This window comes from Carassius gibelio, chromosome B17, assembly GCF_023724105.1.
Source record: "Carassius gibelio isolate Cgi1373 ecotype wild population from Czech Republic chromosome B17, carGib1.2-hapl.c, whole genome shotgun sequence".
Classification (NCBI taxonomy): Eukaryota; Metazoa; Chordata; class Actinopteri; order Cypriniformes; family Cyprinidae; genus Carassius; species Carassius gibelio.
Window position 1 is genome coordinate 17,080,634 of NC_068412.1, and position 27,694 is coordinate 17,108,327.

Below are 27,694 nucleotides of genomic sequence, written 5' to 3' on the forward strand. Positions count from 1 at the left end.
ACAACTGTTTTCAGAACTTATAATAAGTAATGTTTCCTAAACATTTAACATGAACAATTAGCATATTAGGATTATTAATGAAGGACCATGTGAATGAAGACTGGAGTAATGGCTACTGTATTAAAACAGGAATCAGTTATTTTAAGTAAGGGATAATGTACATGCAGTTCTCTCAGAATAAACCCAGACAGGGTGTTCAGGCCCCCGACATGAAGCTTGCCACATAAGTAAATTAGACATGAAATATTGATTTGAGTTGAAATATGTGAACGCAATCTTCCGTGAACACAGCAGTTGCAAGCAAGCAGCAAGTTCAAACTAGAGGGACATTTAAGGGAAACGGTGAAGTCGAACCACTTATTACACAACATTTCACCACATAAATAATTAAGGCAATAAAAGATTTAAGGTGAAAATGTTTTTAAATCTTACCAGTTCGCTAGTTATCTTATAATCCATTACAGCAAACAAAACAATCGTGGCAAAATGGCAGCAACTGCGTTTGTATGAAATAAGAGAGCAAGTCCGCGATACCAGGATGACATATATAATTGTACACCATTTTGAATCAAGTTTTACTATTTAATTAGCTAAAGAAACACAAAGCTTCCGCCAACAAAAACTGTTCCTAGCAAAAGTACAGCGCCGACTTCAGTTACCCGATTGAGCCTGTGTTATCAGCTTTTACCGGTTGTTAACGAGGGATAACATACCTCGGAATGTCGCGACTGACCAATCAGAATCAAGTATTCCATAGTGCCCTGTATTAAAGTGTAACAATATTTCACAGTATAACTATTTTTTGCATAACTATAAATGTAGCCTTTGGGAGCACAAGAGAATGTGCTTTGATAAAAATGTATACAATTTTACCCCAAACTTTAGTATTGTATATAGTAATGTAATTTTTTTTTATCTCTGGGTCAAAAAATCATCATCAAGTTGAGAAATTTCAAATAACTGTTAACATATTATGTTACACAACCAAGTTTTCACTTCACTGTCAGATCCCATATTGGGCGTAAGCATTCATGTAAATTCACTTACACTCCACTGTGAACCTTAATGGACCCAGTATTCTGAGGAATACCAAATGAACAGGTCTCTATGGTGTCATCACAGAATGAAGACATTCGGCCCATACCATTCAGCTCTGTGAACAGGTCGATTTTTGGTGTGCTGTAGTCCTGAGAGAAAAATACTAGAGCAAGTTATCAAAGAGCAAGCATACATGCTAGCGGTTCAATGGTAATGCATTTTATTGATTTATTTTGTATTTAAGAGATTCTTTGGGTAATTTGACTCAATGATCAGAGTTCTGAGGTCAAGCGTTGATCTATGTGACTCATGATTCTCACCCTTAATGCAAGCCTAATGGAGCCTATAACCATGGGTGTGGTTGGGAGTGGCAGGCCGTTGGGCCCCAGTTCCCCACTGGGCTCTGTCTCCGCCCACTCATTTGCTATCTCTGCTGGCCCCTCCTCCAGAGCTATGGACCGTCCCTGGAAACCTGGCTTTTCATACAGCAGCCAGCTAACAGGACAAGACAAACATTAACATTAGTAACCTTGCACATAAAAAATATCATAGGATTTGTGACACGTTGATTTGAAGTGACTGTTCTTACCATCCTCTAACGACCTTAATGGAAATGAGTGGAGAGAGGTTTATGGAGGTGGCATCCTCTATGTCTCTGAACACCTCATATGCCTCTCCTCCGAAATGATGTTGTTGGTATATCACAATCTGCAAGCAATAATATTGAAACACTCTCCATAAATGTGTTAAACTTTTTTCCTTTCTTATTTGAAGCACTGTAAAAGTGGATAATTAACTGGAAAGTAACAGTAAACTGGCTGTACTAAAATTCATACTAAATAAAAGTATAGTAAATGATTTTGCATAGAATGTTATCTTCAGATTTGTAATACCTTTCCAGGACGTCTGTGGAAGCTTCGGACACCTGGTGTCTGGAAATCAAAAACTCAAGTTAATATTCAAACATTACTTTCATTATAAACTTTTTAACATGAACATTGATAACATTTTCTAAACTACTTTGAGACACTGACTGGACCTTTGATTCAAAAACAGCACAGCTCACCATGGTTCTATGATCAGTGGTACCTATAAAAACAAACTGAAGCCTACAGGGCTTAACATTCCTCTTGTGTCTTAAAGACAAGACTGACAAAATTTTCACTGATAAAGGAACAGGCAGGTACAGACAACATAAGTAGTTTCAAAGGTGAAGCAAGCCTGCCCTACAGCCCTGTGAAAAAATAACTATAGAGGCTTTTGTGCACTTTTAAGCATTAGTGTAGCACATGCTGTTCATTATACTACCATTATATAATGAAAATAATAAATAAATAAGGTTTGTAGGTGTAAGGTAAATGTACAAAGGTAAAGGTACAAAGGTGTCAAAATCTAGCAGAAACATACTTAAGTGAAAAGTGTTATTAAAATAAAAAGTAAAAAAATGTTCAAAGAATCTGTAGTTTAGTGGAACATGAAATAACTCATGACCAGAATGACTACATTTGATAGCCAAAAGGAGGTTTACAGTTACACTGGAATGTGATCTGATCTGATCTAATCTCAGAAAGACAGACAGAAACATTTTTTATTAAGATGACAGATATATGTCACAATGAAGTACAGGTATGTATTCTGTACTTTGAAGGTCTATTTTCCTTAAAACTTGGTAATTGAGTAAATGTAAGCTTTGAAAACTAATACTTGTACTTTTAGCCAATTACCTAAAACAAACTAAAAAAAATTATATAAAAAAATACTAATTTTGGGGCTTTATTACTCTCATTATTCATATAAGATTTCATGAAACAATAGACATTTGGTATTATAGGGGGCATTGAATACTCATTTTCCAAAAGTTGGCATGATTCTTTAGTGTCTTCATGAAATGTCGGCAAAATCCTTGACGCCATACTGCTCAGAAAATCATAATGGCTCGATGATTGAAACTGTTTAGGTTATTTGGAGATTATAAAAAAGGAGTGAATGGATTTTATCATTGTAGAGTGGTCCTATCCACACACTGCTAAGACAATTATATTCTCTATGTATAAGTGGATTTTGCATCTGATGTCCATTTTTAATCATATCTTTCTTACCTCTGCGTATGTTGGTGAAAGACTGGTGGGTGTGGGCAGTGGAATCTGCGGAGTGATGCTGGATGGAGATGTTAATCCTGATATGCCTTGCAGTCCCATGCTTGAGTTAAATTTATTGGAAGTGAGATTCAAATCCAATGCAGGGACAGGGACAGAGCCAGTGTCAGGCTTTTGCTGGCTCATGGTGTTTGCATCTTTCCCTTTATTCATGTACTTCTCCAAAAAGTCAGGCAGCTTGACTTCTGAGAAACTTGGAAGAGCTGGAGGTGTGGAAGGGCTCTTTACTGAATCACCAGGTCCTGCTTTTACACTGCCAGAATCTGGCAAATCACCAAGCCCCTCTTTTGCAGAGGTGACAGCATGGGACAGCAGTATGTCCTTTCGATCTCCTGAGGTTGGCAACGCCTCTGGGGGTGGTGTTATGGGTGACTGAATGCCATCAATGAGAGAGCTTGGTTCAGTTCGGGCTTTTCTTGCTGTGTTTGGGGATTTCACAAGGTTTGAGATGATTGACATTCTTTCCAATCTTGAGGACACTTTTCCAGAGCCCTCAGTGTTCTGTTTTTCTCCAACAGTTTTCTCGTCAGTGACTGTGACCTTTTTAGCTTGGGCTTGTTCCCGTCTAGAGGAGAGACTTTTATAAAGAAGGCTGTCCTCAGAACGTTTGGGCAGTGGGTTGGTTTTTGCCTCTTCATTTTTCTTCTTGATCATCATGGCTGGAGAGGGGTCTTTAGGTCCTGCAGCTTTTCTTGTCCCAAACTGGAACTGTTCTGGGTCAAATATCTTCTCAAAGTGATCTTCTTTAATGGCAGGCATGGCAAAAGGAGGTGACGGCATTTTGTTCTGCCCATGTTTTCTTGGTGGCAAAGAGAAAGGGGAGCAGTTCTCCTTGATGTTACGAATGAAATCATCAAAGTCATCCGAAGTGTCAAGCAGATTGTCATCACTTGCAGAACAATCCAAACGTCTCTCTGTTTTCTTCTTCTCAAAACTTCGGTCCACGTCTAACCAACTAGATGGTGCTTTGCTATTTTGTGAGAGGCTTTTGGGGTCCAAAGGAAGATTCTGAGAAATAAACTGATGAACACTTTGTTCAGTTGATGGCTTCGGCTTTTGAAAGTTAGTAGTTGTTATTTTATCATGAGGCTTTGGAAGATCCTTGACTTTCAGGTTGGACTCTGTATTTTTAATTTGGACTTCACATTTTCTGTCCACTTTGGAAGTCAGTTTATCTGTTATTTTAACTGATGTATGTTGCTGATCTAAAGTCTGCTCACCTTTTTGAATGGGTTTAGAAGCAGCCTCTGGAGCCGTGATCACTGTTACTGGTGTCTTATCAACTTGCTTCAATTTATTTAATTCATTCTGTTTGACACACTCTGGGTTTGTTTTATGTGAGTCTCCAGACTGAACCAGTTGCTTCTCTAATACTTTGTGTTTGCCACTTTCTTCTTCACTTTTAACCTTTTCATCTTGTTTTGTAGTTGATTTTGATTGTTTTAAATCTGAATTCATAGCATTTTCCACACTGAGCTTTTTGGTCTCAGTCTTCTGGGTTGTTTCAGATGAGTCCTCTGAAATTACTTGACTGAATTGTTCCTCACAAGAGCGAGACTTCTCTTTATCTTGACCACTCAGATTACAGGTTGTCTCAAACCCAACATGGGACTTCTCTTTAACAACATCTGGCAGTTTATTAGAAGCATGCTGCACATGCAATTCTGTTGAAACTGGTAAATCTGTCACTGTCTTTTGTTTTTCTGAGTGTGAATCGCTCTTTTCTGAAAGCAACACATCCAGTTTCAATTTGGATTCAGTATCCCCTGATTTTTCATCCTTCGTTTCAAAAGAGGCTTTTGATTGTTTGGCTGTCTTTGGAATTTCAGAAATTTCATCTGCCTTAGACAGGGAGCACATCGCTTTCTTGTCTGGGTCAACATCTGACTGCTTATTTGGCGTAATTTGGACATGTGACTCTGGTATATTTGATTCAGTCTGTGGTTTTATGGATTGCAAATTTTGGTTTTCTGAAAGCGACACATCTAATTTGACCGTGTTTTCAGCAGCACCAAATTTTTCACCCTCCGTTTCTGAAGAGACTTTTGATTGTTTACCAATATTTTGAGTGCTAAGATCACTGGTTCTGTATTGGTCCGTCACAGGTACTGAAGAAATTTCATTTTCCTTGAAAGAGCCACATTTCTCTATCTTGAATCCAGTAAGTGGCTTTTCTTTGACTGACTTCTTATTTGGTACATCTTGGACATGTAGGATTGGTGAAACTGATGGATCTGACTCTGTCTGCTTTTCTGAGTTCAAATCTTTCTTTTCTGAAGACACTTCCAGTGTGACTTTCTCAGCAGCACCAGATTTCTCACCATTTGTTTCAGAAGAGGCTTTTGATTGTTTAGCCGTCTTGGATGCTGTAGAAATTTCAACTGGCTTAGTAATATCTGCCTGTTTATCTGATGCAACTTGTGCATGTGGGTCTGATGAAACTGATAGATTTGATTCTGTCAGTCGACTGTTTTGTAAATTTTTGTTTTCTAAAAGTGGCACATCTGGAGTGACTTTGGTCTCTGCAGCAACACAATTTTCACTTTCAGAAATGGCTTTTGTTTGCTTGGAAATATCTTCTTTGTCAGATTTCAAAGCAGCTGTGGGTGTGACAGACAAATTTTTTGTTTTCTCACCTTTGTCTGTTTTTGAATCTGAAGCTGCAGCTGGCTCTGCCTTCCTAAAATCTTTCTTGGGTTTGAGTTTAGTGGAACTTTTGAGATGTGACTGTAAATCATCCACCTCCTTAACAGGACTTTTCAATTTGAGCTCTGGCGATACCCTGTCCACAGCATTCCCAGTGGCTTGATCACATTTGGAAGATTTGCCATCAGCAACAGGACCGTTAACCGGTGATGACTCATTTCTCTCTGGCTTGGTAAGTGGCAGTGAGGCTGGTTCATGTGACTCACTCTCTCCTTGGGCAACCTCTCTATCTGAGGGCTGTTTCTGAAGGCTCGATGACGTCGTTCGAGGCATCTTCCTTCCTGTTGGTGACACATCAGTCATGAATTTCTTTGGACTCTTTGGCCCGCTCAGCTGGGTTTCATTCACTGGCTTCTCCTTTTCAATATTCTTATCTGACGTGTCAGTGCCAGGTGCTGAGGAAGAAAGTTTTGTCTCACTTTTGTTGCTAGTGTCACCTAATTTGAATTTACTCTTTGAATAGGAAAAACTACTTTTTGATGTTGGACTTCTGTCAGTGGCAGCTGTCGGTTGTGTTTTTGACTTTTGGATATCTTTAAATGTTTTGAATTCAGTGTTAAGTTTTGTTGAACCAGAATTCTCCAATGAAGATGGGGAAGATGGGGATTTATCCAAAGACAGGGAATGTTTTAGTTCTTTACTTCTTTCTCTTTTAGTCTTTGAAAGATTGACCTGTTCTTTAGTGGGTTGAGAAGTTTTTGTCGTTGGTGAGGCATCCAAAACATCCTTCTCTTCTGATTTCTTAGTCAGTGAAATTTTCCGCTCTGGACTTATTGATGTTTCTTCATTCTGACATTTGGTGGACCTCTGTCTTTCAGCTTCTGTAGAAACACTATACACTGTAACAACCTCCACCACTTTCTTTGGTTTTGTTTGAACCTCTGGTGTGGCTTTCTTGGGAATTCCGGTCTTGATTTCATTTGGTTTATTAAGTGTAACAGACTGGTCCTTTTCTGTTGGTGATTTAATCTCTTTTTGATCTGTCTGCTTCTGTGAAATCCTCCGTACTGGAAGCACTTCAATCTTTGATGCCTCAGAGAGGCTTTTAATGCGAGACATTACAGCTTTTGTTTTAGGGGCAACTTGTGGTGGAGGGCTCTTTACTTTAATTCCCCCATTTGGTCCACTGGTGGCTCTGTCTGTACGTCTGGATGGCATAGATGAGTTTTGATGACTACTCATCACAGTGTTCAGTGTTATTTTATTAATTGGCATGTCTGGCAAATCCAATTCCTCCCCAGAGTCTGTAGCGTCTTTGTTTTCTGATGAATGTTCAGAGGGGCGATCTACATCCACATCAAGAGGCTGCTCTTGGACAAAAACAGCACAATCTCCTACTGACTCGTTTGTCTGTCGGTTAGACTGCTTGACGTTTACACTTTTAGGGTTTGGTAATCTGTGGAAAGACATAAAAGCAACAGCAATGTTAAGAGACAAGGAGGATCCACGCATTCATATGCTTTCAGCATGCATCACATTAATGAGAAATAATTAGAATTCTTCAAGCGTGTAAAAACACACAACACCCCATATGCAAACCATCCCATAGATGCATATTTCCTGTTGAAGAGCTCAAATTATTTCTGATCACTTCTTGTGAACTTGTTTGACCGCATTTCTAATCTTGACATCATCACTGTCCACGACTTAAACAGCTTAAACTTTTATCCGTGACATATCAATTAATTGTGTAGACCTTTTTTCTATTACTCAGCTAAAAAGGTCTGATTAATCTCATGTGAACTTGCACAGAGTTATTCAGGTAAATTCATTCTGTGCTAAGTAAAGATCAAATCATACAAAAGGAAATAACACAATTATAGAATCTGCTATAGAAACTGAAGTGATTACTTAATTTCCACTGTACAGGTGGTAATTAACTTTAAGCAGCTTTACATGATGATATGATGATGAACAAGATAATAAAATCATATTACACTGAGACAGCAGTATTTCAACATTAGGCAACCCTCATTAATGGTTAGTTTCATTCTTTCACATATCATGGTTTCCACAAAATATTAAGCTGCCCAACCATTTTCAACATGTATATATTTTTTATATAATATTTATTTATTAACTTGAGCACGAAATCATACTATCAGAATGTTTTCTAAAGGATCATGTGACCCTAAAGACTGGATTCTGAATGGCTGCTGAACATTCAGCTTTGCCATCACAGGAATAAATTACATTTTGAAATGTATTTAAACACAATAACAATTATTTTATATGGTTCAAGTATTTCACAATTTTACTGTTTTTACTGTATTTTTTGATTAAATAAACACAGGTTTATTGAGAATAACTGACTTCTTTCAAAAACATTTTTTAAATCTTACCGACTCCAATGCTTTGAACAATATACTATATATACAACAGAAACCTTAATCTATGGAAAGATCTTAAGAGTCACTTTTCGTCTCATACTCAAAATCATGGGAACCCAAGTATCATATTGCACATAGTAATCTGCACTGTATAGACTGAACAAAGGCCTCGCTGCTCAGTAACCCAACACAGACGCAGAAACACAACACAGGATTACTTACATTTTCACCTTAACCTGCTGTACATTCTGGGTTAAATCCAAATCAGTCTCACTTTGAGTCTCTGGGTCTGCTTGTTCTTCCCCGTCTAGGCTTGATTGTGAACCAACAAACACTCTTTTAGCAAAGACTTTGTCACTCATCGACAGTTTCAAGCTTCTGCTTTTCTCTTCATTGCTGTCAGCATGCAGGCGTTTAGGAACAAGGCTGTCGGGAGTTTCCTCTGGTGGGTCAGTGCTGTCCTTTGGAGCATGTAAGGTGAAGATGGCTTGCTCCGCAGCTTGAGAAGGAGCAGGAGTGTTGCTAGGAGCTGCGCTGAGGGCAGAATAACTCTCGACTGGGCTGGCCGGAGCAGGTTCTGTAGAAGAGAGTGAGTCAGTAATTGAGCTCTCACTCTCCTCCTCTGTCAGGTGAGTTTCCGCCCACACGGCTCTGTGTACTTGACCAGGTGAGGCAGATGATTGCACTGACCTCTCCTCTGCCTCAGGAGAAGTGGTGTTCGTTGGGGCAAGAAGCTCATTATTGCTTTCTTGATTACTTATTTTACGTGATTTTCGTTTGGCGCTGTTTTTCTTCCCCATGCTTTCTGTTTCTGTCGGTTCTCCAGGCTGAATGTCAGAGGATGATGAGTTTCTGGACTGTGATCCCAGAGTCACCCCAACCAACGCTGTGTAATTCCCACCACCTGTGATGGTAGTTTTCAAAACTGTCTTTTTACTCTCTGTCCCGCTTGAGACCGCGGGTGACTTTGGCGTGTCAGGAGTGTGTATAGGGCCGTCTGCACATTTCTTTATTGTAAGATCTGTTGTCTCTTCCAGGTACACCTTGAGCTTCTTTTTCACCTCTTTCACCAGATTCTCTGTCTTCTTGTCGCTGGAGGTTTCAACCCTGCTCACCTTGAACACTTCCACCTCTTTTACGCTTCCTCGTCCGCTGCTGCCGCTGTCAGCAAAAGGCAGGTCTCCTCCATCTGCAACATTGGAGGCTATGCTACACACACTGGGACTTCTATTCTCCGGCCCAAACACAGAGTCGTCGATATCTTTGTGTTGAGTCTGTCTCAGTTCCTTGGATTCTGAGGACCTGGGTGGGCTGTTTGCCTCCGGTGACAAATTTTCATCCCTGTCATCCGATGCGGTTCTGCTTTTTTTCTTCCGGTTGAAAAAGCTTCCAATGCGGTTAAAAACTCCACTCTTCTCCTCAGAACTCTGGAACAAGAAGAATGAGAAAAACAGGTAAGAAGACCTCAATAAATACAGATATCAATTATAAAACTCTTATTAAACTTGAGCACTTGTGGCTGTGTTGAAGGGGTTAATGCTAGCTTTTTTTATTTTAGTTCCACTGGCTAAATTATGATAAAAGATTCAGAGGACAATAAACAAAAAAAGTTCAGTGTATTTCTATATTTCAGAATCATCTTATGACATGAACTGATTTACTATTTGCACTTTAAGAAGATGCAAAGAGCCTCTGCATTACTTGTATTTCCAACATATTCTCTTGCATTCTTGCTGATGTATTCTGCTTTGTAATTGGATGTTTATCTTTATTTACCAATAGATAACCAAAGTATCTATGGTAACTGATGTTTATTTCCCCCACGTGTGAACAGAACTTCCTGCATGACTCAATCTAGACCACACAGCTACCTTACTGTTTCATGTTAAGTTATACATGATTACATTTAATGAGATTACAATTTGCATAACCTTAGTTATAGCATTAAGGTATTCAACATAAGATAGTGACACAATTATTCAAGAAATTATGTAAAATATCTCAGGACAACTTGAGACAAGTCCTAAAACATCCTCTTTAAAGACAATTCATGGATTTCAAAATCTTAAAGTGAGACCAGCCCAGACTTGGCGAGCACTCAAGAGAACTAATGATGTACAAGAACATAGTCACCTGAGAACAAGAGGAAGCACTTCTTAAATCTTCCAGATTAACGTTATTCAAGTCAGCACAGAACCCTAATCAGACATTATATAGCTTTCAGATTCATAACGGTGCAACTGAAACATCACTCTTACATCTTGATAATATTATATCCAACAAAATGTGAGAACTTGGTAGTACCACTGCATCAGTCATTTTTAAGTGACAATGAAAATTCTAAATATTCTACTTAAGATCTATTTTAAATCAAACTTAACAAAATATAATGGCTGAAAAAAGTGTGTACTGAAATACATTGTTTTAGTCATTTTTACTAGTAAAATGTAAGGGAGCATCTGACCCATCTATCGGATACATAAACATAAGTATTAGCAGCGCCACGTTGACAGGAACATAAATTCCATACACCAGCGGCAGTTATACGTTATGAAAAAAAAGTGCATATAAAAAAAAACCTCGGAGCACCCGAGGTGAAATGACTAAACTCATACCTGGCCAATTCTCCGTTAATAATAAATGATACTTTCCCCTACGGAGCAGTTCTCTCTGAAACACGTTCCTCCCTGTCTTTACCTCCACCTAATAACTTTAGAGATGTCCGAATCCTGAACGAATCATTCTTTAGAGTCGATACCTTTTAGTGAATCGGTTCACAAAAAAAGACTGAACGATTCATTCACAAAACGAACTGAATCAGATCGAACGGAGCCTCACTAAAAATGGAATCAGCGCATCTCACAGCAACCAACCGATTCATTGCTGAATGATTCCGTGCTCTGAACGAATCGGTTGAGTCAAAGTTTCATAAGCCGATGCGTAAACATCTGATGAATCAACTCAGCTGTTTAAACGAGTCGCTTGAGTAAACAAATCAGTGACACTCGTTAAACACTCACTACTGGCACCTACTGGCGCTTTAATTTAGTAAAACAAATATAATTTCCACCGTCATTTCTTGTTTGTATATTCCAAAAAAATATTTAAAACAATATCATAACAACATTCAATGCAATTAAAAAAATTTTCAGTGTAAATGATTTAATTTGATAACGTAGAGATAACAATAATCACATTATAATTAAATGATAGATTAAATGTAAGAATTTGAAATGAAAGATGAAGTAGGAGGAGAGAAAATCCCCTCAATAAAGGTAAAAGATGCACTTGGATTAGACATTAAAATAAACTGACAGAAAACTGATAGGAATATTGCTTCAGAATAATTATTATATTTTAGTGGTGTCAAATGATTAATCACATCCATACTGTATACATACTGTGTATATTTATGTATATATATATATATATATATATATATATATATATAAACACACACAAATGCATGTAGCCTATATATTTAAGAAAAATATATATTTCCATATTAAATATATTGATATATAAAAGATCTAAATATATAGATGTAAATATTGTCTAAATACTGCATGTGTGTGTATTTATATATGCTTAATAAATATACACAGTACACACACATATATTACGCAAGCAAAAACTTTATTTTGGATGCAATTAATCACAACTAATAGTTTATATAAATATATATAAGCCCCAAACCATAGAGCCCCCACCACATATCAAATCCCAATTAATCCACTGCCTGTCGAATCTACACGCATAGAAACGTTTTCAGCTGAGCAGGGTAAATTACTTGTATTGTTGTCTGCTACATTGCTTATTTTTTTTTTAAATCATGGCTGCAACATATAAAACGAGGGCATTAAAACATTTATTAAAAAAATAAACCGGTATGTGACTTCGGTACGTTTAAAAGCAGAATCATTGAATCCTATTGAATCAGTTCTTACAAACATAGGCTACCTCTTCAAAAGAAGTGCAACTATCCCAAACTAGGACAAAGACGATGTCTCAAAACCGAGTGCTGCCTACATAGACAGCACTTTGGGTATCATAATTAACGTGTTCCTAACGTTTAAACATGGTTATATTATGAACTGTTTTAAATGTACAGGTTCCGACTCAGCTCAGCGCGCATGAAGGTCCAAACAGCACTTCTGGAAAAATTGAGCGCGCATGTGACTCCAAAACGTACTTGTCTAGGTAGGCAGCTCACTATGTTTTGAGACAAAGTCAAAAAGTACTCTGCAAAGCGCCAAAAATCTGTGAAAACACAGACACACACACGATTTCCTTCAACATATTATAAAATATCATTCTCCTTACCATTTTATCCAGCTGTAAATAAGGATCGAGTCAGTCTCGCTTATTGTTTTACATATGTACCAAAATCAGGACACAAGCAGTAAGCAGTCCAAAGTTCACAGAAATAAAAACAAAAGAAACACATAGACGATCGTGTATTAGTCCAGCTCGGTCCTCGATTACAATCGACCTTCAGATCGTGAGCTCATTCAGTCGCTGTCCAGTCGCAAACTGCACGAGCCGGAAAAATGTCAAAACTTTTTGAAGTCGAAATCATGTTCTGTTTACTTTGGTGGCGCCGGTCCAGGAGCATTGCAGGTTTTGCCACAGACGAGCGAGCTCACTTTAGAGCTGTTGTGCAACTCAAAGTTAAACAACATTATTCATCCACAAGTCAATGTATGAAAATCGACCACATCCAACTAAACGCCACACCCTTCCTCTCAATCCAGCGTGGCTCTCCCCACAGACTACTGGACATTAATAAGGCCAAATAATAACACTTATAATAATAATCATATGTTATAGTATTATTATTATTATTATTATGACATTTTCTTATAAGAATTATATTTTATTATTAAGTAGGCTAACTTTATTATGTCATGTCTAATTAGTTTATAAATTAGAAGATGAATATAAAAAGATATTGTTTTAATATTAATAAAAATACCTGATATAACAGTTAATTACTTTACTGATTACATTTGATCTCATTCTGTATTGCAATTGTCAACTTTCTTCTTTTACTTATGTATATCACCAGTGCTGACAGTGAATAAAATAAATCAAATTTCTGATGTATCAGTATTACATTTAATTGCATGTTCAGTCCCAAGTATGTGTAAGCCGTTAATTTAACAGTCTGGTTGATCACAATCTTGCTCTATAGTCACTGTGCCTTGAGTAATGTACTGAAACATAATACTAAATGAATATTCATTTAAAAATATATATCTTGCTGGAAAACATTTTCTTAATAGCAAGAAACATAAACCATAAGTATAAGTTATTGCTAATATATTTCAAAAAAGGGAAGGTGTGTTCTTTGTTTGGCATCATATGGTTATTCAAAGAGAAATAAAACCTTGAAGTTTTCTTTGTTATGGACAACAGAAAGACCAGCCCTCCTTGAGACTGCTATTGAGAACTTTGTTTGATGTAACTATTGTGTGACTTTGACTTTAGCTTTCGGTCAACTCCGAAGGTCAAACTGAACAGTATAATTCATTTTAACTGTCGTTATGGAAATCTTTAGTAAAAACACCCAACATTTAAGATCTATTGCTTAGTTAATGAGCAATGTGACTAAAGTGGACTATGCAATTCCCACAGAAAGCATTTTTGAATTCAAAAAATATAAATTAAGTAAAAATGTATATATTTGTATAACGATATTGCTAATTTATAAAAGGATTTTGAGATGATATGTATAATCTTTAATTATTATATTTTTTTACGTTAACACATATTACATATATAATTTGTAATTATTAAATAAATTATTATAAATATTCAATTATAATTGTAAATGTCTGTTTATTGTGGTAAAGACAGTACTAGTACTAGTTTTTTAAGCTGATGTTCACTCAGTTGTTAAGCATGTGCTGTCCTCTGGAGGCTTCTTAAGGAGTTTACATCATGAATGGAACTGAAACAGATCAGGTCATCTGTCAAATAAATACAAATAACCTGATAAATACTTATTTCAATAACATTTAACTTTTTTGTTATAAACAAAATGATTGTAAAAAAGTATATCTAACACATCTAGTGTGATTTCTCACCAGTTGCTATTTACCAAATATTTTCATGAAGTTAAACCATAGCACAAGAAACAGAACACAGGATTCGACCAGTGAGAGTTTTCCACAAAAACCAACTGTGCAGAATTCAAAAAAGGACCGCATAAAACAAATCCAGCGTTTGTTAGTGTTTTCCTTGTTGTACGGAGAGCTGTGACTGCTGTAATCTGATCCTCTGATGAAAGAAGAGCAGCAGCTGCCCAAGGCTAAAGCAAATTAGTCTCTGCATAGGAAATCCAGTCTAGCTCATCTTCCTTTCAGAAAACTTTAGTGATGTAATTAAGATCAGTATGTTCTTTTTGTTTAGCAGGAAATGAAAATGTGAAGGAATTTAAATACCTGTATTTTATCTAAGGAATAAAAGGTGTATCACCCATGTGATGTCTATTTCATGTCCACTCCACATGGTCCACAGTCAAACAGATGAAAGACAGATAGAGTTACCTGGATCAGAACATTTCCACCTACCTTCCTGTGTTTGCGTTTGGGAGAAGATGGATCTTGAAGTGATTCGAGATCCAGGCTTAGCGTGGAACTAGACCGAGAGCGGACAGGGGTGGGGCAGGTGTCGGTCATCACATAGTCCGCTGTTTGGATGCTCACCTGATCAAAACTCCTGCAGAACAGAGATCCAATTGTTACTGTAGTCTGAAAGAAGACTCACTCCCAGATGCCCTAGTTTCCAATGGAAAAGTAAAGTATCAGCACAAAAGATCATATGGGGGAATGTATAAGAAAGTATTCTTTTTTTCTATGTTATCTTGACAGATACTTTTTTTTTTATTAATTAAAAGAAATTTCACCACTAAATCCTCTTTGTATAATAAGGAAAGAACATGTCCAGGTCACATTTTTATGGAAGTAATGATAAAATAAATAATTAAAACGTTACTGCGATCTAACAATTTTTACCTTTTCCTCATAATTATGAGTGCATAACATATCTCTTTTTTTCAGAATTGAGTGATATAAACTCACAACTCTGAAAAGAAAAGTCCAGATTGTCAGTTATAATCTTGCAATTGCAAGAAAAAGGTTCAGAATTGTGAGATAAAAAGTTACAATTACCTTTTTTTTTTTTTGCTTTCCTGTTTTACTCCGTGGTGTAAACAGAAAAACAAACTTGCACAATTTAATTAAGAATTAAAAGAAAAAAGTTAAAATAGTGAGATAATATAGTTTTTTTTTTTTAATAATTAAATGTGGCACAGGTTATACATAAATATAAATATAGCACATTGTGTAATAAATATTCAAATTAATTAAGTGAATGTATTGCAAATATATCTTGGAAGAATGTGGTGTTGTGTTTTCAGGTTTAGAATAAATATTAAAGGGATTGTTCACCCAAAAATGAAAATGATTTACTCACCCTCAAGCCACCCTAGGTGTATATGATTTTATTCTTTCAGGAGAATATGATCAGAGTTATATATAAGCAAAAAATGTGAATGGGTTTTGAGATTTTGAAGCCCACAAAAGTGAGTCCATCCATCATAAAAAGTGCTCCACACCACTAAGGAGGGTTAATAAATGCCTTCTGAACAAAGCGATGTGTTTCTGTAAGATAATATCCATATTTAAAATTTTATAAAGATTGGAAGAGACTGGAAACTTTTTAAATATAACTCCAATTGTATTCAGAGGATTGTCTGAGTGCGAGTAAATCATGGGGTAACTTTCATTTGCATTTTTGTCCGGTTCACTCTGTTCATTAAAATGCAATATTAAGAATTTGCTTACAATGACCGAATAATCATTGGGGTCTTTATACACTACATTAAAATTCACTGATTAACTGTCATCTTGTTGTCAAATGAGCTTCCCTCCTGGAATAAAGGTCTCTAGGTATTGTGCAAGTTCACTGTTGCACAATTGAACCTTTTGCAACTAGTAACCAGCAGGGAGCAGGCTTAGATTAGTTTTGCTTAGTTGCACAAGTCTGCCATAGCCTTCTTCTTCTTCCTTTAGTGTTTGTTTTCACTTGCCATATGAATCTTGTGTGGGATATGGCACACCTTACAGGCACAGAAAAAAAGCTCTGGGAATCACTTTGACTCATTATGCAAAAAAAAAAAAAAAAGATCAAATAATTCATGATTAAAGATTAAATGTTTTTATTCGACTGTTAGCAATTTTGAAAAAATAAAGCAATTAAACTGCCAAATTTTATCCAAGTGACTTGCTGACTTCATAAAGACACTTCACAGCATGAACAATACTTGAATGCCATTCGGCGGAAATCACAAAAATGTTCTTTGACAGGTTCTGAAGCGAGGGCCTCGCAGATCTTCTGCCTGCAGCTTGTCTGATCAGCTGGGTGGTTCTGACCACAATCCAGTGTTCATGCTTGACTCATCACATTGAAAGAGTTCACATGAATAAAGCTGTTAGGGTGTCACATGCGATAAAGAGCTAATAATATTCTGGTTTCTATATACAATCCAACAGCCCTGCCTCATTGACAAACTACACAAGGTTAGACTTCAGGAAGATAATATTTTATTTAGGTTAGACATCCTTCATATTGTAAGCTAAGGCTGAAAAGGGGTTAAAACTTCTGTTTCCTCTCTGACTGTTTGAGCCCTCTGGGCAAAAGCCGAAATACATGATCTGGCATGTGTGTTAGTAAGGGAAGCCGTAATCTCAGGGCTATGGATGCTAAAGCAAACAACCTGAGACACCTGTGGCTTTTCATATTTAATTTGAATAAACCCATAACCAGTTCTAGATTTTGTCATTTACAGATATCAAAGAGTCATTTCAGTGAATTCTGAATTTTGTTTATTGTTTACGTGATAAACAGCAGTGTCAATTGTCTGTCTTTTTTGTAAACAAGCAATCCATTTAGGATGACTCATTACAACAGATTCTGAATGTAAAACAAGATTCATACAATTCTGAAATATCGAGACTGTGACTCTAATCTGTTACTTTGACTCAAATTCACTTGACAGGAAATTGCTGATCTACAGTAGCTTATCTTCAGCTAACTCACCTGGCTTCCAATGTGTGTGACTTATAATATAATGCGTATTGATCTGTCACATACAGTATAAAATTTTGATTGTGTCATTAAACACATGATCTGTTCATCCTAACTCCCAAGCCTCCTTAAAAGTATCATTTTGTTAATAACTTATTAATGAATAGAACGAGCTTCCACCCAATCACATCAGAGCATGTCACTTGTGTCTAGTCAGCATTTATCCCTGTCATAAATAATATCATTCATCACTTAGATAAAATATTTAATAAATGCAGGAGTGGCAGAGCTTTGTGAATGACAGACATCTGAATCTCTGGAAATCTGTTGTGCTTTCTATGGAATTATGCTAATGATTCTGTGCACACCAACAGTGTCTTTAACCCATTCTGTGCACAATAGTCCAATGTTGTTTATGCTGCAACCAAACTGAACTGTTTGAACCAAGCACTGTTTTTCAGTCTCACGCTCAAATATAAAAGTTAAATCTCCATTACTGCTCTAGCAATCTTTCTTCCATTTTTTCTGCCAGTGAAACTAAAACTATTAAAATTAATATTTGTTAATTGGCATAATGCTTAAATAAAATAAAAATATTAGATGGAAAGCTTTGAAAACTTAAAATTGAGAAATGTTGTCTTGGCAATGAACTGAAATAATAATTATACTGCAGTAAAATGACAACGGCAGTAAAACAAAACTGAGATAAAAATGTAGCTAGATAAATAAAAAATAAAAAAATAAAAAAAAAATTGAGAAAAGCACAAAGTTACTAAAGCTTAAACTGATTAAACTGATTAATTTAATAATGTTCATTAAACAATAATAATATTTTTTTCTGTTGATTGTCTGAATGCATACATATATAGAGAGAGAGAGTGTTTATGTTATAAGTTGGTGTCGCTATAACAAGTTGTTTTTGTTATGTAAACTTAAAATCAATAAAGAATCTGTATTTTCTACAGATGACATTTTTATTATAGAGATAAACAAAAATAAATCAGGCTCAGTTTTGGTGTTTTTTAAGATTATCACTAATATACAGATGACAAAAAAAAAAAAGGATGAATTACTTCCAACTGAGGTGAGTGCAGTTCTGATCACCTAATATAATTCAAAATCTTTGGAGGAAAATAATTCACCAACAGGACACTGAAACAATAAAACTTGGACTGTAAATCTAGGGTTAGGGTTACTTTCAAGCAAGCAAGAAAATATTTGTGAGAGCTAATATCCACTAAGACCACTGCTCCGTCAGCAGCACTGGGCCGCACCTAACTGTTACATAACACTGACATTCTGACCCAAATCCACATGCTTTCTGACCAACCCCCAAAGACATAGAAAATAGACATGCTGCATCAGTTTCTTTGCTAGATAAGAGTGTGTGTGTGTCCAGGTCATGTGTATAAAAGAGTTTTGTGTGTGAGTGTGCACACAATGAAACTCAATGCCTTTGTGTACAAGGTCCACATTTTATGTTCATGTTTACAATCATCTGAGAGAGTGTGCCTTTTGTTGTCTATGTCTTCTGTTATGGTTGTGTCTAAAATGACTAAATAAACACCAGCCAGCTTATTTCTGACTCACTTATAATAAAGCAATAGTCTGCAATGTTTCATACTTATTAACAACTAGCACAAATCCAGAACACTTTAAAAAGAGCATTTAAAGGGACAGTTCACCCAAAAATTACACCCATGTCATTATTTATTCATAAGTTGTTCCAGACCTAGACCCTATTCTTTCTTCTGTGGAACAATATATATACAATATATTTCAAGCCATACAATGTCTCTGTGTAAGGAACAAAATGCAAGGTGTTCAATGCCATTCAAGTCGTTTAAATGACAGGTTTTACGTTGCTTTTTTGTAATTTTAGATGACAGATCCCATTTCACACTCGTTACATGGACTACACGCTATTATTTATTATTATTTCCTTAATTTGTATTACACAGAAGAAAGAAAAAAATATTGGTTTGGAAAGACATGAAGGTGAACAAATTATTTTCAGTTGGGTGATTTTGTCCTTTAAAATAAATAAGGTCAAATAGTTAAATATAACTAGGAACAATAGATGTGACCAGAGACGCATCTGATGCATCTTTTGGCCTCATGGTACAGGTGACAAAACAACTGAATACACAAGAATGAGACAAATTACACATGATGAGCCGTTGCACACAGTATTATCAGAGCCACACCCCTTCATCACATAAAACAGAGCAAACATCGCATACAGAGTGTCAAATGCTTCCAGTGTATTCCTGAATTTCAGGATACAGGATGTGGAAAACCATGCATGGAAAGACACCAGGCAACATGATAATAATCAAATAAAAAATGTATTAATTTCACTCAGTATTGGCAGGTGCTGCAAGAACTTTGAACACAATTTTAAACAGTGGTTGTTTTCCTTGAATATCAGCAAGAGTGTACATAAGAATATTTTTGAAAACCGCATTAAAGCATTGCATCATAACAGGCAACTCTGAATCACTTCACAATGTGAGATGCTGAGCTGCCTGCCACTATAGGGATGATTTGTGTTTCTAAAGAGCGGTAATAAGACCAAAAGGTCTCACCCTTGTTTTTATCTTGGGCTTCCATTGAATAAAATGATCTGAAGCTACCATAAATTTTACACACACCCACACACACACTCAAAGGTTACACTAAATATGGTGATGTTATTAATACAATGTGGCCTGGTTGGTTGCACACCTTATTTTGAAAACATTGAATCTATTGTTCTTTTTAAATGATTATTGTAACAAAGACAGAAGTATTTTTCTGTGGTAATGAAGCGAAGAGGCTTGTTAAATGTAAATGTCCTCTGTGGCAGATGTACAGCCATGATATTCTTTACATAACAGATTCTAAACTGATTCACCTGTCATCACAAACAAATGAAGGCCATGACAAAGAACGTCGGATGGAGAGAGAGAAAAAGAGAGAAGAAACAAAAGAGGAAAGAAGAGAATGTCATTATATAACATCAGTGAATATGTATTTGGTGAAATACTTTCCAAGCATTTGTTAACTCTCCCTGATATTACTGATACCAAGGCTACCAAGAAAGATATACAGTACATAAAAAAACTTGCATAAATATTTAATAATATAATATAATTAAGAAGAAGTAGAAGTTTTATTTATATAGCACCTCTCCATAGCCCATAACGCTATTCAAGATATTTACACACCCACATAGACAGACACATAAGGCCACATATAGCCATATTATCCAAAATACATATTAAAAAGAGTCTTGAAGGTTGACAAAGAATATATATCTCGAAGTGTAAGGGGTAGAGAATTCCATAGTTCATTAACATAAAAAGCATATATTTTTCATGTTTAATGAAATTATATGGTACAACTAAAAAAGTTTGAGAACGAATGATCTAAAGTTAACAGTGTTTAAAAAGTGCAGTCCACATGTTTACATATGTTTATTACAGTAACTTTGAATTACCTAAAGTAGTGTGGTAAAGCAACAGATTTGTTTTTTTCTGCTATCTACTTTAGTTTGTGTGATTTGTCCTTTATGTTGTCATAATTATTACATGCTTCCAAGGTTGGAAGTTCAACAAATCAGTCAATATACTACTGTGATTGTAGTTGTTTAATAAAAATGTCACTCATATCAATTCATGCATCACCTAATTTCATCGTGACATAGGCCTGGCCTACAGAAAAGAACATTTCTGTTTAATCTATCTAATATTGAGTTGGTCGTATTATACAATGATTTTTTAGCTTGTCTTTGTTGAATAATACAGAACATAAAGAGCTATGAAAACAATTGCACATTAAATCGCAATTACATTATTTTCCAAAATCGTTCAGCCCTAGATTACAAACAGATGAGAAGTCTTAACATGAACCCCATCAATTTCACAGGACAGGTCCATCCTTCTGACTGATGTAACTGAGCCAATTATTAGAATTTCCATTTTGTTATTATTTAGTTTAAGAAAACTCAAAGACATCCATTGCTTGATATCCATGATGCATGAGTCAGGCAATGATGGCCTATCAGAGCTGGTTAGGTAAATCTGAATGTCATTAGAATAGCAATGAAACTGAAGTCCATACAGGTGTAAAATGTCACCAAGTGGACATATATAAATGATAAACAGAAGTAGGCCAAGAACTTAACCTTGAGGAACACCCTGTGAGACTGGAGCATTGACAGATTTATACCCTTGTATAGTGACATAATATTTCCTATTGCTGATGTAGGAAATGAGCCAGGAAAGAGCTAAACCAATGATACCGATATCAGAATCACAAGAAATGAGTATTTCATGGCAGACTGTGTAAAATGCGAGCTTAGATCTAGAAGAATCAAGACGTTTATTAACCCAGAATCCATAGACAGAAGAATGACATTAACACACGAAAAAGAGCAGTTTCAGTGCTATGTGATGAATGAAATCCTGACTGAAAAGGTTTAAAAAAAGGCCATTAGCATTTAAGTAAGTTGTGAAGCCACAACTTTTTCAAGAATTTTACCTAAGAAAATTCTTAAGTAAATTCTTAAATTCTTAAAATTCTTGAGATTTACCTATAATGCTAGAAGTTTAGATGATTTATTTATTTATAATTTTTTTTTACAATACTTATGATATTTAGTAATTTCTATATTACTTATTTGATCATTTATGTAACTGACACTTCTGGAATATAGGTAGTAGGTTTAGGTGTTTAGGTGTCTCATTAAAATAAATGAGTTTAAAGGTGAATTGTTGTGATATTGGTTATAGTAATATTAATGATAACACTAAAGTTTTGAGTCTTAATGACTGTGCTGTGGGCGAACCTATGACATATTTATATAATATTGCAATTGTATTATTTTATATGGCACTCCAAGGTACTTGAAAAACATTTTGCAACAGCTGGTTCCACTGTTTGTTTAACAGTGATATTCTGACCGCTTTCATTTTAAATTATAGCTTAAAAGAAAGTCATACTGCTACTTTACTAATCCTCTCACATACACGCAGTACAAAAACCACAGTCAGTCTTCTTTTTCATATCACAGTTTTAAAGAAAGTCATTGTGTTACCTTACTAATCCTCTCACATACACACAGTACAAAAACAGTCAGTAGCCTGAACCATGTCAGATATATGTGTAGTTTGAGTTCCTAAGCCTCGCAAGCTAATTCCTTTCAGTATCTTTCCTGTTAACACACGTCTCCCTGTGTCTGCCTTCATCTACCTGGGATTATGTGTCTTTTAGAATGTTTCAGTTTTTGGTTTTGAATTCATTATGTGATGGATGCCACTGAGTCTCCCCTCAGGATGTTGGGTTGATATCCCCAATAAAACCTGATTTAAAGCAAACTGCATAGAATGCAATACAATGAATCTGAGAATCAAGTGACATACATTTCTTACAGAAAATATGAGTATTTTCTCTCAGGTTTTTTGTAAAGCATCTGAAATACATACAATGCCAACATTCATGCCAAACACATTCAGAATATGGAAAACAACAATTTTATTTTGGTTTATAACCTAATATGGGTTTTCAGGAACAGAATTATGAAACAAACTAAATGGCTTTCCACCCTTGATATGCTCTTAAAGTAATGGTTCTTTAAGTGGCATCATTGATTCCATCAAGAACCTTTACATTCACTGATCCTTTCCATTCCACAAAAAGTACTTTATATTATTAAAATGTTATTCACACTAAGGTTCTTTTGGAAAAATTTGAATGACATCTTCCCTGAGATACCACTATTTTTTTTATCAATCCTTTAATCAGTGATTAATTAGTAAGTGCAAAATATAGGTTGTGAGGTATTTACAGAATGGGACAGACACAATTGGATTCTCATCTTCACATTATGACAGTAAAGAAACAAATCTTTTAACAAATCTCTTGATTTATTATTGTAGATGTAGTTAAATTACTATAATTACCTTTGCACTGAATAAAGGCATTTCTAACATACTGGAAGGTATTTTTATTCACTGTAAATTGTCAGAGTCAGTGCATGATTACATTCAACAGAGAATCATCACTACTACAATTTTACTTAGGCTACATTATGCTGGAAAAAAACATGCATATTGATTTGAATTTCCATTGTTTGTGTTTCAACCCCTTGGGCTAGACCCCCCAGAGCTGGAACACAATTTGAGCCTCTAACAAGCTTTGAGGCTTTATTCAGTCAATTTTCTGAGAAATGTGTCTGGACTGGTTGAAACACCTCTCAGGGATCATGTAATTCCTCTAAACAGATCACGTAATGTGTCATTTCAGAAACCTTATATTCACATAAAGATAAGACACAAATATGCTTGATAAGGGAAGAAATTACAAGATTAAAATATCAGTAGCAAGTTACCACAAAAAGAACCATAAATCAACTTGAAATAGCAAAAGCATCAAATTATAAAAGAAGTTAGAACTTAATGTCAATGATATGCCAGAGAATAAAAAGGTGCATCATTACAACTGAGCTTACAAAGCTGTTTTCTCTTGTCTTTAAAAAGATTGTTGCAAACAATGTGAATAGTGTCAACTGTCGCCCGCTGAGGTTAGAGATAATAACTTCCAGCTTTTAAGCCTTCCTTTATTATTATTATTGCTATTACAAAAGGTGCTGATGAATCAGATTTTAAGTCATTCCCCTCGAAGGTCACAGGTAATATAATAAACTGTATTCAAAGAAAAAGAACAACTTCAGAACTGGTTTCCCTGGTTAAATTAGGAACCTTTATTAACTCACAGCCGATGATCGGACATGGACAAATATATGAAAAGCATTATTATAAAGACTGCAATGTGAAGGAGCAATCAGCTTCTGTTTTATCTGGCTCACTAGGTCATTTCCCAATCACTCTTTGCACATTCCTGCAGTATGAGTCTGTGTGCTTATAGGAACATGCAGAGCAGCCCAAGACAAAGAGCTTTTCAGACAAATAGAGGGGCAAATGTCAAGATAGAAACCCTCCAGCACTTTCCCCAACTTATTATATATACAGATACCAGAAGTGAAGAACTGGTGGTCTGTTATGATCGAAACATTAACCATCTCATTGTCAGTGGCATGCCAACAAAATAAAAAGGTTGCATGTACGTTTGATTTTTTTCCTCCAATAAAATAAAATGGTAACATTTTATAATCTCAGAAGAAAATGTACAAAACCTGTCACTGGGACAGTAACTTTTCAATATGTTCACTTTAGGGGTGAAGTCGTTGTCTAATGGTTAGACATTTGGAATCATAATCTAAAGGTTGTGAGGTTGAGTCTCAGGGTGTGATTGTACAGTGCTCTCTCCACCTTCAATACCAAGACTGAGGTGCCCTTGAGCAAGGCACCGAACCCCCAACTGCTCCCCGGGTGCCGCAGCATAAATGGCTGCCCACTGCTCCGGGTGTGTGCTCACAGTGTGTGTGTGTTCACTGCTCTGTGTGTGTGCACTTTGGATGGGTGAAATGCAGAGCATGAATTCACCATGGGTCAACATACTTGGCTGTATGTCATGTCACTTTCACTTTAGTACCTTATTCACCCATAAAGTGTGCATAATAGTACCTAATATATTTTTTTACAATTGAATCAAACATAAATACAAGTATATGTTTTGAATAAAAGTATGTTTTCAGTGTTACTGTATGACATTCTTTAATGTTAATAAGTTTTTTTCTAAAGTGTTACCAGTAAAATATTATTGTATATTTTCTTGGATGCATTAAAAAAAGTCAAGTATTCCATCAAAAAGAAAAAGAAAGTCAGCACTATACTGTTGTTTATTTATTTTTTATTTTTTTTGTTTCCTTGGCAGCGGTAAATTAAAAGGAGAAACCCGAGTCATTTATCATGCCAAATCTGGAAAGAACCCCTGAAATGTGTCAACTGAATACAAACACATACTCTAAAGGTGCTTCAGGCAAAAAAGATTGTATCATTAAAGACAAGCGCTAGAACAATGGGGAAATATAGAGAAATAAAAGGAAGACCAACGTTCATGCTTAAAACTCATCTATGACTGTTCTGAGTGGAAAAAAACTTTTATTTCTGCTTTACAAAACCGTTCTCAGTGTTGCATATCCAGATGTTTGCCAACCACAGTGAGTCACTGCTCCTCCACGGCTTTCTAATATATGCCAGTTTTAGAAGAAATCTTGGCAATGCTAACAATTACTCTGCTGAGATCCATCCATGCAGGATTCTTGCTTAACACACTGTAGAGGTTTGGCTTTTCTCATGAGGGCCTCACAAATGTAGAGAAGCATGTCAAAAACAGACTTGTAAGGACATCTGAACTTGCCCATTTAAACAGTTCATAAATCAAATCACCCTTACAACAAAGATTTTTATTGCCAAACTCTGTTTCAAATATACACTGTAAACAACGGCAACTAAAAAATTAATACGAAAATGAATTCGCAATCATTTTGGGTACATCCAAAATCTATTTAAAAATGATATATATAAATCTACTGATATCAACAGGTTTATATGATGATTAGGTTTAGGTTTGGGAATGGCAAACATCACCTCTGTATAAAAACACTACATCTAGGAGTAGTAAAACCAGCGTGAGTTCTCTGAGCAAGTTTATGTCATGTCAACAAAGCTTCCAGCAATATCAGTCATCGTTACGAAGAGCTGGATTTTTCTCAACCCCCACCTGCCTGCAACACACACACACACACACACACTCACAAACGCATACGCCCTGCCCTCAGGCAACTTTAAGCAGCTCTCATTTCCATCTGATCAGTGTTTCCACAAAGTTTGATCCTAAACCGCTTGGCTTGACTTTTTAATATCCTGAAAAGGCTAACGAAGCTGCTGTGGGCCACTTTACATTCTCAAACACTTAGTGTTGCCAACTGTGAATGTGTTCTTCATTTCATGTGCGTAATTTGCTTATGTTGTACAGGTGATCCTCAATCTCAAATATTTTTTTTCAGAGCCTTTTAGTTCATTTAGTGTTTGGAAGATGAATCCCTTCTTTACAAATGTGTGTTGTACTTTGTTGACTACAACCTAAAGACAGAAATAGTAAGTGTTCTGTTTGTACACTGACTCGATGCTAGTTAAATTAACAATAACTGAGCAAATTGGCTGATGAATCATTACATTTGTCAATTCATAAATTCAGTGTAATAAATATAATTGGCTCTATAAATAGACATATGTGTGGACAACACACGTGTTTTGAAGATACTGTAATACTCTTTGTTCTGAAAGCTGTGACTCTTGCTTACGGTAGAAGGAAATTCTCGCCAGTATTCTTCAGCTGTGGTCAGGGACAGCAATACTTCCTTTAATATTTGCCTTTAACAAATAATGTATGTAATAATCTACAGTCAAATCAAATAAGGCTGCTATTTTGTCTCTCTTACATCATCTGTTATGAAAGTAAGGCGACATATCACTTATATCAGTATGCTTATTTAAGATTAAACACAAAACAAACTTTTCTATTTTGTTAAGGATTAAACTGGTTCTGCGACAAGTGCAACAGAAAAATACATTGAAAAGCATTTAGTCTGGTGACTGAAAGTCGTCGATCCAACTGAACCCGTTTCTACTTCCTGCAGTGATGCCAAGCATTATTTTGTTTATTCGTATGATCATAAATTCAGTTTAACAGCCTCATTGAGAATTCAGTGTAGTGGAAAATGATAGTAACATGGCAGAAAGATCTTCAAAAATACTGCTCACAACTTTGAAAGAACCTTGCCAGAATGTTAGCGAAAGTTCTGAGAACATCCAGTTAGCTGGGATGAACTTAAGCTTCTGCATTCACATGTAATCTGGAAAGAACAGATCACAAAATTCTATGAAAGATTCCTTTATTGTACTAGCTACTTAATCACATGTGAGTCAGTTAAACTAAAAAAGCATCCAACTTGTGCAGGAAAAAACCTGCTATGTAAGACAAAGGTAAGGGCTAAACAAGTCAAGCTAAATCTTTCCACTTGAAAAGACAGAAGCATGTTTGTCTATTTAACAACATGCTCTCTACATCAAATCAAACAAAGCTTAAATGTGATTACGCAAGATGAAAATAAATCAAGAGTGGGACTATAATGAACACTGCTGAATCTGATTCTTGTCAGATCCTGCTTTTGTGTCCAAACCCTTGATTGTTGAACACAGACGGAGCCTTGCTGGAATTGTGGGATTGTTTGGGGAGGAATAAAGAGTGTTTTAAGCACTGGCTCAATGGAAGGTAATTAGCCTTTGGCAAGTAGTGATGTAGCACATCTTAAAACAAAACCCAAGAGTCAAACAGGCTGATCAGCTCAGTACAGACGCAGCAGTGCTGTGAGAGCTTAAATAGATGACATACTATCTTTCCACTGTGTTATGGTATACGGTT

At 35.9% G+C, this 27,694-nt stretch overlaps 1 protein-coding gene across 2 annotated transcripts in view; it reads right to left on the reverse strand.

Moving 5' to 3' along the window:
- The window catches only part of LOC127976084 (beta/gamma crystallin domain-containing protein 1), a 41,330-nt gene that overhangs the window by 11,153 nt on the left and 2,483 nt on the right, over positions 1–27,694 (reverse strand). The window contains exons 2-8 of one of the 2 annotated variants that reach the window (XM_052580204.1): positions 14,806–14,953; positions 8,453–9,657; positions 3,138–7,296; positions 1,932–1,970; positions 1,628–1,746; positions 1,359–1,533; positions 1,048–1,187 (exon numbers count right to left, since the gene is read on the reverse strand). In XM_052580204.1, coding sequence (XP_052436164.1) covers positions 1,048–1,187; positions 1,359–1,533; positions 1,628–1,746; positions 1,932–1,970; positions 3,138–7,296; positions 8,453–9,657; positions 14,806–14,953 — 5,985 coding nt within the window. Of the gene's footprint in view, positions 1–1,047; positions 1,188–1,358; positions 1,534–1,627; positions 1,747–1,931; positions 1,971–3,137; positions 7,297–8,452; positions 9,658–12,553; positions 12,923–14,805; positions 14,954–27,694 lie in introns of those variants that run through there. The other variant, XM_052580205.1, reaches the window with a different exon arrangement.